Below are 16,201 nucleotides of genomic sequence, written 5' to 3'. Positions count from 1 at the left end.
TTAACTTGGATTCATAAATTATTCTATCTACCATCCATTAATGCCTTCAGCTGCACGTCGAAAAATTTAAAAAGAAAAATAAATGATTATATGGACCAGAAGATGCGGACGTAAGTACTTCGATCTCTCTCTGTCGAAGGAAATCATCCAGATTTAAGTGGTGATTAAACGCATTTAATTTGGAAAAATTATTATGCTCGGAGACCGGACTTTCGAGTCCAATAAAAATGCGTCACATCATTCAATACCGAGCAGTACTAAGCTACAGTACCGATAATGCCGAGTGATGTGATGCATTTTTATTGGACTATAGACGGAGTTCGGCATCCGCACAGAATAATTACTCTTTATTTTGAATAGGATTTTCAGATTTTGTTCGTTTATTGTTCTCTGAGTTTAGATAAAAAAATATGACCGACTTCTCCTACACTCTTCAATATTTCGCTCAAAAATTAAATATTATGTTAATGAGAAGGAATATTTACATACATATTATGTAAAATTATGTGATTTATACATTTCACTTATGAGTTTTGTTATTTATATAATCTAGCAATCTGTTAATGATATTATTTAATATTATTGGAGCAAGGTCGAATGCAAGCACATCGACATAGTAGAAAGGAGCTTTTACGAACGTGGGGAACGTGATTGATGGGCCAGTTCGAAGTTTATGAGCAAGCGAGTCGTATCTCATAAGTAGGAGATAATGGTGCTCCCAGCCTCTAGGTATTGTAGCTCCTCGAGTGACTAAGGTTTCGTTTGGAATGACTTTCTTATTGCCTCTTAAAGCAGCTTTCTACTATAAAACTTTTAGTTTTTAAGATAGAAAGTTGTTTTAAGAAGCAAAAAGAAAACCGCGTCATACGAAGTTTAACCCTTTTAATATGGAAGGTGTTATTTTTAAGTTTATTTTGATATTTTTGTTGCTCTATATATATTTAAATAATAAATTGTAAAATTTAGATGTAAAATATATAAATTGAATAATTTTGAGTGCTAAGAATGTAAATCTCTCTAATTACTACTAGGCATTTCACCTATAAATACAATAAGTTGAATTAAATATCCCATTTTTTTAATGAAATGGGTTGCTTTGAGAAATACCTTAATTTGTGCAAGAAATCCATAATCCCATGCAACCAAAATACCCGCAACAATTGATACATCAACTTCATCAGTGTAACTACAGTTTCTGACCACCATCGATTATCTTATTGACACTAATCTTCAAGCATCAACATAGATTTGACCACTGCATTCAAATCCCCAACAACACTACTTTTATTGCTTAACCATCCATCATTTCAAACCGACAGAAAACCTTTGTTTGGGGCGTCTTTCTTCCTACTTCTTAAAATAATTTTTTCAAAAAAAATTTAAAAATTTTATACTATAAAGTAACTTTAAGAAGCATTAAAAAAGCCGTCTTAAACAAAACCTAAGACTTAGTAAAATTTTTATACTAAAACTTTGTTTAAGGATGCAATAAAAAAGCTGTTTCAAACGAAGTCTAAGGCTCGTTTGGGATTGTTTTCTTAGTGCTTCTTAAAGTAATTTTTTAGCAAAAAAAATTATTTTTTTCTACTAAAAAGTTACTTTAAGAATTAGAAATGAAGTCTAAATATAACAATAAAATCATTTATTTTTCTTAAACGAAGTTAAATCACATATTCATTGATCAGCCAAAATCTTTGCAGCCTATTAAGTCAATACAGAATTAATTTTTTTTTCTTAATATTTTTTTTTGTTTTATTAGAAGGTAGACCTATTAAAGACCACTCCCCAGCATGCAACAATTTATTACTATAAACAAATATAGTATAAAACTTAACGTGTTCCTACGTGCTACGTGCTTATAGCTCATCTAATGCTCTTATTACATAAGCCATAGTAATTAAGCTTCCTCCTTCCTCTTCTCATCTACAAATACATGACAACAATCAGTCTATGTTCTCAACATATCCCAACACTTTCCTCCTAGTTCTTCTCCAATGGAGCTTAAAGCCCTCACCTTCAAGCTTGTATTCTTCCTCATCTTCTCTCCCACCAACTCTGTACAAACAGAAGCCAAAAGTCAAGAAATAAAAGGGATGTTCGTGTTTGGCAGCTCTTTAGTCGATAATGGCAACAACAACTTCTTGAAGAACTCAAGCGCGAAGGCAGATTACTCTCCTTATGGCATAGATTTCCCTCTTGGTCCTTCGGGTAGATTCTCCAATGGAAGAAACGCCATTGATGTGCTTGGTGAGCTTCTCAGTCTTCCCTGCTATATTCCACCTTTTGCTGACCCGAAGACCCGTGGGAGAAGGATTGTTAATGGAGTCAACTATGCATCAGGGGGGTCGGGAATACTTGATGAAACCGGAGAATTGGCAGTAAGTTCTTTGGCTTATTTGATCTCTGCATTAATTAAACTGTTCAATTCTAATGTTTTGTTTGCTTCTGTTTTTTATACGTTTTGTTGTATAGGAAGAAAGGTGGAAAAAATATAAAAATGGTGGGGTTGTTTAGATGAAAAAATTTATAAAAAAATTCACTATTTGCTTATATAAAATTTGCAGCTGATCATGTAGTAAATTTTATAAATTTATGTTTGAAAAAATGTAAATTCATATATAAGCTCTGCTCTGTCAAACAATGCCTGCAATATACATCTAGCTTTTTTTACAGTGACCGCAAATGCTGCAAGATTAGTTGTGGGCTCAGGGCATCTGCAACCAAAATCTTATTTTTAACTCCAAAATGCAGTGAAACTAAAAAATTGTGTGATTCATCTCCAATCGAACTCCATTTTGCGCCCTTTGCAGAAGATAATCATCTTTCTCCTCTTTCGTGCGTTTATTCGGCAAATCCAGTAGAGACAGAAAAATAACACAGGTGAACAGTGCAATGACAATATTGAAGTCACACTGTTTACCCGCAACCAGATGAAGTTTTGTTGTTTGGCTGTAGCTCGCGAGCGATGCCATTCATTCGTTTGGAGTTGGGTTGGAGAAGGCCTTAGCAGTGAAGGATCCTCCTCGTTCTTTAAAAAAACAAAGTTACATATGAATATATTATTTAAAGTCTAAATAAATACTATTTTTTAGCAAAATTTTCAATGTTATTACCTTTTTATTTCATAAATTTGATTGTTGCTAGCCTCACAGAAATTTTAGCTGCAATTTTATAAAAAAAATATGATAAAAAATTTAGTCGCATTATCATGGCTCATATATAATCACAAGCTCAAAACTGTAAATAATTTTTTTTTTTTGGCAGCAGCTGAAATTACTATTACTGGAAAATGGTTATTTTTTAGCTCTAAAAAGCTTCAAAATCTAAATATTCACCATTGAAGTTCTCAAAATTGTAGCATTCAAAAGCTCTAAATTTTTTGAGTAGGAGATCTGAAGTAGATATTCTTTTTGCCTCTACCTCTACTTCTTTGGAGTACTTCTGCAAATTTAGGAGCGTCTATAGTATCATCTCTGTCAAATTTTCTCTTGACTACAGGGAGAGGTAGTATGTGAACTTGTATGTATTAAATAGAATGTAAAGAGGTTTCTTTTGATTGCAGGGTGAAGTGGTCAGTTTAAGCCAGCAAATAAGGAACTTTAAAAATAGAACTCTACCAGATTTTGAGGCTCAGACCAGAGGAAGATGCAAAGGCAGATTTTCTAATGAATACCTATCAGACTACTTGTTTGTTGTTGGAACAGGTGGAAATGATTACTTGCTGAACTATTTTGCACCCGCTAAGAAGCAAAAACCTTCACTCTCACAGTTTACAGAGGTTCTCGTGTCGAAATTGACACGACAGCTCAAGGTATTTGCCCTATCTATGCATCAATTCTATAACTTGCATGCATTACATCAGTTTCTGATCAACTCTTTGTCCATTGAAAGGAAAATATAGTTATTCACTCTAGCATGTACATGATCTTGCCCAAAGAGAAGAATACAGAGTTTCTTTTTGGTGGCTTGTACCAGCCAAGTTACCTTTTAAAAAGAACATTTGGATGTAAATTTAGGCTTCGTTTGGGACGGCTTTCTTACTGCTTCCCTTGAACTTTTTGTACTTTAGGAAGCAGTAAGAAAGCCTAAGAATCAGAATTCAACCAAAAGTTTAAGGGAAAGAAGGAATGTCACTTCACCTTCCAAACAATTCTTATTTTACAAAAAAAAAATGGAATAATCTACTACCATATTTTTTGAATTCACATCTAAAGACTGATTTAACAATAACCAAACTAAAGATCATAATGGCATTGCCAAACTTGATTGCTAACATATTTTATGCATCTAACAACTTTGTTATTGCAGAAACTCTACAGACATGGAGCTAGAAAATTTGTTCTCTTCTCTATCCAACCAATTGGTTGCATACCAGTTGCAAGAGCAAACCTACAAATAAGCAATGGAAGCTGCATCGAGGCCCTGAATGAAGCAGCTCTTCTATTCAACAAGCTTCTTAAATCAAAAGCTCTCAGCTTGAAGCACAAAATGCCTGGCTCCAATCTTATCTTCGTCAACTCCTATAATATTATAAGATCCATCATAGACAATCCTCACGCTCATGGTATTAATGGATTTAACATTTTACATCAAAACGCAATAACCAAAGATTAGCAAAGAAAGCCTTAAATCATTTTTTTGTAGGATTTTCTGATGCAAGTCGAGGTTGCTGTGAGCTCTCAGCAGATAAAGGAGAGGGTATACTGTGCAAGAGAGGAGGAACAACATGCAGTAATCGAACAAGCCATGTATTCTTTGATGGCCTTCACCCTACCGATGCTGTGAATTTGAGGATAGCACAAAAGGCTTATAGTTCTAGTCTTTTGGAAGAAGCCTATCCCACCAATGTGAAAAAATTAGTTTATATGTAGTTTGGCATAGTTTGGTTTGTTTTGGTTGTTAGGTAGGTGTGGCTAACTAGTTTGAAATATGTCTAATTAGAAAGGGATTGTGAATATAATGTGTGGTATTAGGATTGGCATGTTGAGTTAAATGTGTCATGTAATGTTTCTTATATTGATGATCACATCAAGCTAGTGATGTACCATCATGTAATGTTCTTATATTGACATCATGGTAATTATTGTGGTTTAATCATATTGGGGAAGTTTTGAAATATCTATTCAACATCTGATTTATCTTTTAATAAATATAGTCAATAAACATCGGTATGATCCTTACTAAAAGTAATTAAATGATAATAGAAGTAAATATTTTGAGATTTGGAGGGCCCCGAATTAAATATCACTATGCACAAATGAAAAAGGCTTGATAACTTTATATGACTTAGACTTAAAGATGACTCTTTCATGTTTGGCTAAGTTGATGATCATATTCACATTAAAAAATTATCTTATTATTAAAGTAAAGAAGGAAAAATATTTTTTTAGATTAAAAAGATTAAATTGCTCAACCTATAATATCATAAATTGTTTGATCTTTTTCTTGATAAGAGGAGAGATTCCAAGTTGATTGTAAGGGAATGTTTAATCTCTTTGCATTTCTCATAAAAGCAGTATAGCCTTCGAATCTTTGGGCCTAAAATTCATAATATTTAGGTTTGATTCAATTGCAATCTTTAGATATTTTGCAAACTTTTATGAAATTTCAATAAAGAAGATTTAGAACATGCAAAATAGAATATAGGAGCTAGAATTGATTCTAATGGCCGGTTCCCAAGCTAACAATGAGAGATAGAGATCCATCAACAATTTTGGTTATGAGATTTTCATGTAAGGGAGTATAATCTAAGAGTAGGCGAATACAATCGAACTGTCATATAATCTCCTAAGTCATATATAGATTCCAGATTCATGACCTACTTTATAGTCCATGTAAGTGGCAATATTGGAAAGTTGATTCTAAAAAAAAATTGAAAGCTTTTCATGTGTGATTATTCCTGTAAAATATTCAATTGCTCTTGGTTCTGAAAAATGTTACAAAGGTTGCCAATGGTTCTTATTTTTAATCTCCTATTTTAGGTTTCATAAGTATGTGTACCTTTGTGTTTATAAGTATTTTGTAGACATTAAAGTATCATAATATAACCCAATCAAAAAAATTATAAGGCTTCACAGAATACCCATATATGCTATGCACTGTGTTAGACATGTGTAACCTCTTGATTAACTAAAGGAGAGCGAGGTCAGAAGGCTTCGACATGTCCAGTTATGCTGAGTAGACAAACGCAAGTGTGTTTGGGCGAGCCCTGATATGAATGGGGATTGGCGGTTAGCTAGTTGGTTAACCATCTCTACAAATCACTAACAAAGCACTAACAATTGATTAGTGTTGCATGATTTGTTTTTAGTAATATTTGAATTGAAGATATTTTTGACCATACCATTTTTAGCAGTTGATACGATGTTGATGTCGGATGTGGTTGGTGGTAGGTTGGTTTGGAGTTGCCTGCGCACCTTTTTTAGCATTTTCATTTGCTTTTGATTGAATAATGAAAGTGTGGAGGTAGGTAGGTGGCTTCAAAAATTTTATATTATTTTTTTATATCACCATGTCTGAATTTAGAAGCTTCTTTTTGGAGAAGAATGGTTGCATCTGTGAGAAAAATTTTTATATATTCCAATTTTCACTTATGAACATAACTGATTGGGCATAGTGGAGATATAATTTTTTTCCCTATTCGGTTTGTGCCTTATTAGTGATCTATATGATAAGAAACTTTCATGATTGTAGGGGTGTCAATTCGGGTTGACGGATTGGGTTCGGGTTGATTCAGAGTTGACCCGGATCTATACGGGTCAACCCCCGACCCTTTTTTTAAACGGGTCGGATATTTCAACCCAGATCTGACCCATGCGGGTGACACGACCTGACCTGGATTTTGGAAATTTGGTTGAAGAAGCGCGAGTTGAGCTCCCATCGCTACTTCCAGTTCCTATTTAAAGTTGGCTGCGTAGTGGTAGTAGTCGGAGTCCGAGAGTGAAGACGGTCGCCGAGTGCGAGCGGAAATCCGGAATGGACTCCGACTTTCGAGTCATTATCGGGTTGATTTCAGGCTTCCAGGTCAACCCAAATCCGACCAGTTTTTTTGAAATGGGTCAAAAATCTCCAAACCCAAACCCGACCCACTTGCTAACCGGGTCAATCTGAATCCGAATTTTTTCGGGTCATGTCCGGATCGAATTTCGGGTCATGTCAAAAATTGACACCCTACATGATTAGTTCATGGCTTAAGATCGCACTAAAAGAGAAGCTTTTGTTGGCAGAATTATGAATAAGTGGGAAGAATTCAATCAGTTTGGCTAGACTTTGATTGAAGGCCAGTGACAAGCTGTATGTACTCTAGTCTAGGTGAGTTCGACGATTTCAGCAAGGTGAGTTCTTGACAAGGTAAGCTCGACGAGCTGAGATGAGTTTGGTAAGGCTTCTCGACGAGTGAGAGGCAGACAATACTGTTGCAAAGCTCTCGACTTTTGAGGCCAGACTGAGCTGAGCTTGGTGAGCTGCGGGTGGTCCGGCAAGATGGTCGAATCGAAGCAGAGCGCAAAGCGGAAGTCCAAGGCGGTGGCTGAGCCATAGTTCCAATATAGCAGGAGGTGTAAGTTAGATAAATAAGGAGTCAGATCATCCAAATGAACTATAGAGTTTGAGTTCAACCTTACAATTTGATAGATCAAAGATAAGTTTATCAACCGTTAGGTTATGGTCGATTGAGGGAAATCACCATGAAAAGGATATTGTACAAGATGGATTAACTGGGGTTATCCCTGCATAAAAGAAGAATGATCAAATTCGTGTTTGTAAGTAAATTTGTGACCTTAAAAAGACATGTCTAAAGGAAAAATTCTCACTCATGATTTTTAAGTTGATGGTTGACATTATCTCATTCCACAGCATATTTGTCTTTATAATAGATCATTTGATTATAATCAAATCAAAATAACTCCAAAGGATGAACAACTTATAGCTTTCAAAATATCATTCAGATGCAAAGAATACATCGCATCCATCACCTCGCATTATCACATGTCATAGTTCCATTTACCATCAAATTTTATCACATTAATTTTAACGGGATGTGTAATCACCTAATGGATCACCGCCTTTTCCACCATCAAGGTGGATGTATCCATGAATCCATCGGATCTCATAGCCTCCACCAAATTGCAGTCATCTCACGTAGTCGGAATTATACCAATCTGGCTCTCTTGCTTTGCCTAGATGAATAACAAGAACAAAAAGAATTAATTGATCTCTCATTATTCAAGCCATCGCTATAAATTGTCAAAGCTTGGCTCTGATATCAATTGTTGTGCAATAGACAACAAAAATAACAGAAATCACACAACACAAACAAAGAACATGACGATTTACATGGTTTAGCGAAGATGCCTACATCCACGGAGAGAGGATGATAGTTTTATCATAATGAAGAAAATAGGGATTACAATAAACTCTTTAGCTCTCTCTTATGCATACAATACAATAACTCTCAAGTCCTATTTAAAGATTTGAAACAAAGCTACAAAAGAGAACTTTAATTAATGTTATAATATGGAAAAATCTATTTATGCCAATTAGATCTCTCAATCTTATTAATTAAATCTCTCAATTTATGCAATAATCAGATCCCCTTATTAATGTATCAATCAAATCTACAATCAAATCAACTTAATTAGAGAAATAATCAACTCCCTAATCAATTACATATTGACCCACCAAAGCCTTCCAAATCAATGCTACTCTAGATTTGGAAAGATTTCCTGATCAATAGATTTAGGTTATTATAGTTTTTAAATCATCAGAACATAAAAAACGGTAAAATTTTCATACTAAAAAGGATGTTGGAGTTGCTCCAGTGATAAATAAGATTATAGAGAGTCGCCTTAGATAGTTTGATCGGACAAAACTTCAGCTTTTTGATGACCATATTAAAAGAGTGTATGGATGTATTAGATACGACCTATGTTAAAAAAATAGAGGTAGACCTAAAAAGACTTGATTGGAAAGTATTAGATAGAACTTTTCTTATTCGATTTAAATGAGAATTTGACTCTTGATAGGGGCGTAACAGAGAAAAAAAATTAATGTAGTTGACTCAAAATAGTGCAATAAAGATTTAATGTGATTGTTCTTGTATTATCTTCTATTTTGCAGCAAGAGATTCCGTGATGGTAACTTGTTGTATTTAAATAAGTAATGAGTATTATAATAGTTAGAAAAGACAAACATGCTGAAACATCAAAGCTTTACGTGAATCTTATGAAGAAAGATCACAATATCTCATTGGATATTATTATTGATTGAAAGAACTGAAAAAAGGAGTTCTGTAGGTAGGAGGTTGTAGCTCATCATCATTGGCCATATGAACATTTTTTTATATATTTTTGCTGATAATAGTCAAAGTTTTAGGTAAGATTGGATAAAGACTGGAAGTCTAAATCCAAAAAGACTAAAAGAGTAGTTCTTTGGAGTATTTGGGGATATAAATATTTTTGGCTTGCTTAAGGGATAAATATGATATTATCTACTATTTTCTAGTTGATATAATATTCTAATTTTTTAAGTAATCTCTGTAGATGTTATTTAAGTAATACACTCAATTTGTGTGGTTATTTATGACAAATTAATTATAATCATTGTGATTTTCCTACTTTTTTATTTAATTATGATGATGATGATGATGATATATCTATCATCATCATCATCATCATCATCATCAAGTTTTTATCCCAGTACGTGAGGTCGGCAATATGAATCCTTTTTCTCAATTGTGTGCTGTTAAGAGTCAAATTCTCATTCAATTAATCTAATAAAGAAATGTAATTTCTAATACTTTCTAACAAAGTTTTTTTAGGTATATATCTACCTTTATTAACATTGGTCAAATCTAATGCATCTACTATGCAAATCAAGTCATCAGAAGAACGATGTTTTATATGACCAAACCATCTAAGCTAACTCTTTTTAATCTTATCTGTCACATGTCACATGATGATGATGATGATGATGATTATTATTATTATGTTTATTTCATTTTTTGTTGATGTATGAGATAGTATAAAATTCAAATATAGAAGATAAGAAAAAAAAACTTTTTTAAATCGAAGAACATAAGGCTTTGCATTTAAGTCACAATGTTATTAATCTAAATAATAAATTGATGTGGTTATTATTAGGAAGTTAATTAATCATATTCAATCTCACTCATAAGGCTTTTTTTATATATATATAAAAAAGACCTACTAGTTTTTTCTAGTACAAATTCAATAAAATATCATATAGTTAAGGAATTGGATTACAATTATTTTGCTTAATTTATCAACATAAAAATGTTTATTTTTGACGAGACATACTTATCAACGTAAAATTTGATTAAATAAATCGTAATTGCAAATATTCTGAGGATAATAGGCCCTTCGAATAGGACAATCAATTGACAATTTTGTGGTTTGGCTTTTATTACGACTAAATATAGAAGAGATTATGCAAGTGAAGAACATTTAAATTTATGTGGCTTGACATGAGCTAATGTCCACAAGATTAACAATAATATAATTCACTACAAATGCAAAAGCTATAAAAATGTTGCACATAATGAAGGCATGTTTGCCAAATCTTCTCAGGTCACGAGTAAAATCATGCTCAATGAAGAAGGCTAAGCCTAATTCTAACTAACATTGCTCATCACTGTTGAAATCATGTGGTTGCTATCACTTGAGAGAATCAAATGGAAAGATCATCTTGTTCATCCACTCCAAAAAAGGTATATCTTTTGCGTTCATATCTCATAAAATCTTAGCTGAGAGGATATATTTTAGAAACATCCATTATTTCCTTGTTAAGTGGAATGGAGAGAATTTTTTTATAGGCATCTACCACTTGCATGCAAATTGAGGCTTGCAATCATATACACCCAAAACATAATATCATCCTTTTGCTCACAACCCAATGCATCAAGGCTGGTCATTTGGATCCTAAGATTAGGTAGGAATCCCAAGATGTTGATCCATCACTACAGGAAAGTCGTCAATTACCGGCGGTGATTTCCAGCGTTTAACCTCAATTTTCTAGCAGTTTTGAACTTTACTGACAGTTTAAAAACCCTCGGAATAAACCGCAAAGAGAATGGAAACTAGCGGTAATATTTTCCGACGGTTTTCCAGCGACTAAGATAGTCGGAAATAAATTGACCCAAAACTACAAGTAAACCGCCGGAAGATTTTGATGCAAGTGCAGCCGGCAAACCACTAGTAATTACTAGCAGTCATACAGCGGTCAAAACCGTCTGGGTTTCCAACGGCACAATTAAAAAACTGGCGGCAAATTACATGACATTCTTCTCAATAAAAAAAATTGTTTAGTTTTAAATTGAGTGTCCCATGATGTCTTCATCTCTATTTCATTGATTATCTTAAGTTCTACCTAAAAATCTTTTATTAAGTCACCTTCCTTTATCATTGACTCAAGTATCCCTTGATGTCTTCATTTCTCTTTTACATGGTGTTCTCTACAATTACCCTTAGTAATGTTGTCTCCTTTATTATTTACTTGAATATTTCTTACCATCCCTAATTTTATTATGTAATGACCATTATATACTATAGCCTTCTTGTTCTCCTCCTCACTACTATGATTTCAGCACTTTGGAACTATTAGTATAAAAATTTCTCTCTATTGACTTGGCATACTTGATCTTTATATTGTTATTCTTTTATTGATTATCTAGCTCTTAGAATTCCTTAGCAGTACCATTTTTTTTATCATGTCACAATAATTTTATTCTTCTTAAATTTTAGGATGGTTAGCGCATGCATGTTTTGTAATCACATCATAACTAGCAAGGATTCATTAATGGACCTCAATTTTTGCTAGACCATGGTGACCCTAAGATTTCTAGACTTGATCTCTCAACCTTAGGTTAGAATGATAGATCATACATGACCCATTCCTAGCCTGATCAATTTAGTCTATCAAATGCCCTAGACTAGAGTTACTCCTAGACTTTAATTAGTCAAAGGATGATAAACCTAAATGTGATTTTACATAGACTATGATGATCAACTTTGATGACTAATAAGAGGGCCTAATTAGACCAAGATCAATCCTTAGACATATAGCTAGCTCATAACCATACTTAGTTGACTGAGTGATCACAAGTGTCTCCTTGGAATTTTTATATGGTGTCGACTTTACATAGTCATCTCTTTAAGAAGTTGCCCATTTTCCCTTTCAACAATTTTAATTTTGTTGATCATCTTGACAAGTCGATTATTGTTTGACTTTACTTAGTCAACCCTTCGCCAAGTCACCTATTTACTAACTATCATACTTCATTCTAGTAACCTTCAACAATCATAAGTATGCAAGTAACCTAAGTCATAGCATTTTCCCCTTAGATAATTTTACTATTGACAATGCTTAGGTTTATTATTCTAGTATTCCTAGATGATTTAGTATATCTCATACTTGGACACTCAAATGTTATCTTATTTAATCATAAGTGATTTAATTGTCTAACTTATACTATTTGTATTAATCATAGATTGATTAGTTGTCTATCCTAAATGGCCTTAAATGATTTTAGGTTTTCACAGAAACTTGGTTAGCCTCTTTTGGAGACAATGATGACATGTTTCACCTTTGGGTGGAATGTTCATATCATTGGAACCTAAGCTTCAAGATATATGATTTTTTAGTGGATTACCCTTCTACTTCATTAACACCTTTTCACTATTAAGATCTTAAATCTAGAATTGAAGACTGGGAGGTGGGTCATCCTATCACTTTATTATTTTAAATATATTTATTTAAATCATAAGTTTTAGAACCTTTGTGATGAATTTTCATAATCATGAGTGGGCTATGCTCATTACTCTAGAAGTTATTTATAACCCATAATGGTCAAATCACTAATCATAAAATGTGTTAACCTTTTTATTAATTTTGTAATGATTTAGATTATAATTATAACTGGTTAATAAACTTGAACATTATCTAATCAAATGTATCACTTGAACATTACTCATGACCAAGTTATATGTAGTTTTGTTTGATTGAAAAATATTGTGTAGTCTTGAGAAATATTAATTTTCTTTGGGAAAGTTAAATTTCTTAAGTTTTAGTTTTGAAATTAAAAACGACATTAAGAATGATATATCGTCTCAAAAGGCGAGAATATTATTCACTAATTGGTTCAAATTTCAAACTTTAAATTTCTATCATGATTATCGTGGTCAAACTTAGGAAAGAATCACATTTGACTCCGGATGGTCAAAATGGAATTTAATCGAGTGTTTGACTATGCTAATCTGAATAAAAAATCATTAATTTCATAATCAAAACTACGATAATAATTGACATATCTTTTCAAAGAAAGAAGATATCAATCACTATCGATCATTTGAAAATGATGATTGATACGACATCGCAATTGGGTTTTCCACGTAAAAACCTTGATGTTCACTTTCTCTTTTCTGTTTGTGTGCGAAATACTCGTGCAATGCTAGGACGCGAATTTACAAACTCTACCGCCGCGTATATTCTCGCACGCAACAATGATAATGATTGTCGAGTTTGATTTTCTCAAAGAGAAAATTGAGGTTTTGAAAAATTGATTTTAAAAATCTGGTTTGGGTTACTAAATCTCCTATGAGCATAAGCCCTTGTAGTTAATTATATAGTAGAAAAATGAAATTTCCTACAAATACTCTCGATTAAAATAGCGGTAGAAAGTTTATTTAAGATTTTCAAAGTTCGATGTCAAAGGAGATAAGAGTTGGAAATTTCAAGTGGGATTAGTTCAAGGTTGAATACTTATTTATGGAGTCAAAGGAAGAAGGGTAGGAGATGTTTTGAGATTCTGAATTACTTCAGAAATATCTTAGCCTATCATAAGTGTTGGGATTGAATTTGATTCAAAGTGATTTAAGTTTGAAAGATCAATTTTATTAGAAAATTAGGATTCAATTTTCGGAGGTTGAGGGCTTATAGCCCAAGCCTGCCTCGGAACTTAAATCTAAATTGAGTACTGAAAATCAGTAACCCGACCACCTAAGCGCTTTAAAAAAAATGTATTCAATCTTTTATGAAAGAGTGTTCAAGGATATTGATTAGATTAAGTTTGAGGAGAGCGGGGCCGACATCTAGATCGAATCCTAATTGGCCCCTTTTGACTTATGTTGGATTAATGTCTAAATAAATGTAATTAAAATTTTAGACTCAATTTAAATTATTACTAATGCAATGCATGTTAGTTGACTCGATTAAAATGCATAAATCAAAATGAAACAGTTTAAAAATTTTTGGCTTAGAAAATAAGTTTTTCCCTAGAGATTGCACAACATACCCTTGACAGATCGGCACCCTTATAGGCTAGGTGGTTTGCCAAAACCCGTAGGCGGGGAGGTGCCTAACAAGATAGAGAAGGTATAATATGATGCATACAAAACCCTCGACGAGTCTGAGCTTACTTCTTAAGATTGTTAAAGTTTCTATCTTATATTAAAAAATTTATTTAATTTAAGTAAAAAAATTTTAACAAGTCTTTAAGAGCCTACAATCAGATTTCAGGCTAAATCAAATACGACATGCAAATAAAAAGACTAAAAAATTATATAGTTTATACTGCACAATCAAGTAAACAAATCAACTAAATTAATTATTCAAATTGAAAGTTCATAGGCAAGTGCCTTTTAATATTACATCCTAGAATTTGCAGAAAAGTAAAGTGGTCGGGCACCACTAACAACAACCCGAATTTCTAATCCTAATACTCGAGTGACTTTGAAATTTGGGATTCTTCTCGTATCCATTTCTTTGTCTTCTCACGAGCATCTTGATTTGTCGGTTCTAGATATCCAAATGAAAAGAAACTCCCCCTTGAAAGGCGTGTTATCTTTTCTTTTTAGATATTTTAAAATCATCATAATTTGGAGCCCCAAATGGAGAGGAACTCTCCCCTAAGGGATGTCCCTTCCTCTTTGGATCCCAAATTAGATGATTATAATCCCAATTCTCAAAGCACTTAACATTATTACAACTCATATCAAATCAAATTTACATTAATCAAAATTGAAAAATCTTGACTCGATCCTGTAGGGTTATCCTAATAATCAGTAGTTATATATAATCCCAAACAGTTATAATTGATCTCAAGCAGTTGATATATTTGAAATTTAAAATGCTCAATTACTCACAACACAGAGTGCAAAAAAGTAAGTAAACAAACATATCAATTCTAAGCTGGCAACCAGCATGCAGTGAAAGCCCGAAAACTTGGCACATAGCGGAAAAGTAAACACCGGCCTAGCCTAAAACTAGAGTTGGTTGTCCTAACAAACTATCTAAAGTGTATGAGGTAGGCTGTGTGATTTTGATATGTCCTAGGTGTAAAACCCTTCAAAAAGCTGATTTTTTTTAGTGCAGTTCGTCTGTACGAACTGGATTTAGTACTGGACGAACTGAAGAAATTTGTGAAGAAATCTGCCATTTTCGTCTGTACGAACCTGGAGCAGTCGGGACGATCCGTCTGTACGAAATCTGTCCAGAGAGCAAGTCGCCCGGGACGAATTTGGATTTCGTCTGTACGAAATTTGTCCAGAGAACCCATCGTACCAGGACGAAATTTGGATCGTCTAGGACGATCAGTGTTAATAAATATCGGATTTTAGATATTTTGGATTCATTTTGGAGAGAAAGAGAAGGAAGAGAAGAAGGAAGCTTGGTTTTGGAGGCCACGGAGCGCTTTTCGTCCGACGACGCTGTTAGAAGATTTGTTTGTCTCGCTGTAAGGACTCCGAACCCTATTTCTGTTTTCAAAGATTTTGTATTTTGATCGAGTTGTGCACTGTTTTGTGTTTTTTGTAGTCGAACTTTTAACCTGATTTTGTATTGACACGACTTTCACCGCACAACTTTTAGTATGTTATAGATATGAATATTGTACACGATTTGACTATTTTCTACGATGATTTTATCGGTCGGAATTGATTCTACGCGATTTTAATTGAATAGAAAATTATCAGGACTTGATTTGATTTGGATTCTATAGATTGATAGTCTTGCATTGATGCCGTGGTTATTCTGTTGTAATTTGGAGAAATTCAGAATTTGTCTTTTTGCAGGATTTTTGTGTAAATTCGATAGACTACTGTTACTCTGCCCGATTTTCGTACGATTTCTGATTTTCCCGAAATTGATAGATTAGATTGATATGCTATTGATTATTGATATGATTGCT

At 33.3% G+C, this 16,201-nt stretch overlaps 1 protein-coding gene across 1 annotated transcript; it reads left to right on the top strand.

Annotated features, from left to right (window-relative positions):
- The first annotated feature begins 1,994 nt into the window (after positions 1-1,994).
- LOC110092180 (GDSL esterase/lipase At1g29670) lies at positions 1,995-4,906 on the top strand. The gene is made up of 4 exons (XM_020816604.2): positions 1,995-2,378; positions 3,563-3,811; positions 4,309-4,564; positions 4,645-4,906. The coding sequence occupies exons 1-4, from the start codon at positions 1,995-1,997 to the stop codon at positions 4,869-4,871; spliced, it is 1,116 nt and encodes a 371-aa protein (XP_020672263.1). The 3' UTR covers positions 4,872-4,906.
- Positions 4,907-16,201: the final 11,295 nt, after the last annotated feature.

The sequence above is a fragment of the Dendrobium catenatum genome, unplaced genomic scaffold (genome assembly GCF_001605985.2).
Source record: "Dendrobium catenatum unplaced genomic scaffold, ASM160598v2 fragScaff_scaffold_1400, whole genome shotgun sequence".
NCBI lineage: Eukaryota > Viridiplantae > Streptophyta > Magnoliopsida > Asparagales > Orchidaceae > Dendrobium > Dendrobium catenatum.
Note: the sequence above shows the minus strand (reverse complement) of the source record. Positions and strands in the feature narration are given on the sequence as shown.

What these genes read in the sequence shown, in the direction of transcription:
- LOC110092180 (XM_020816604.2), top strand. Translation starts at nt 1,995, where the DNA reads ATGGAGCTTAAAGCCCTCACCTTCAAGCTTGTATTCTTCCTCATCTTC. An exon ending in AATTGACACGACAGCTCAAG is followed by an intron (nt 3,812 to 4,308) that starts GTATTTGCCCTA and finishes TTGTTATTGCAG; the next exon opens with AAACTCTACAGACATGGAGC. An exon ending in AGACAATCCTCACGCTCATG is followed by an intron (nt 4,565 to 4,644) that starts GTATTAATGGAT and finishes ATTTTTTTGTAG; the next exon opens with GATTTTCTGATGCAAGTCGA.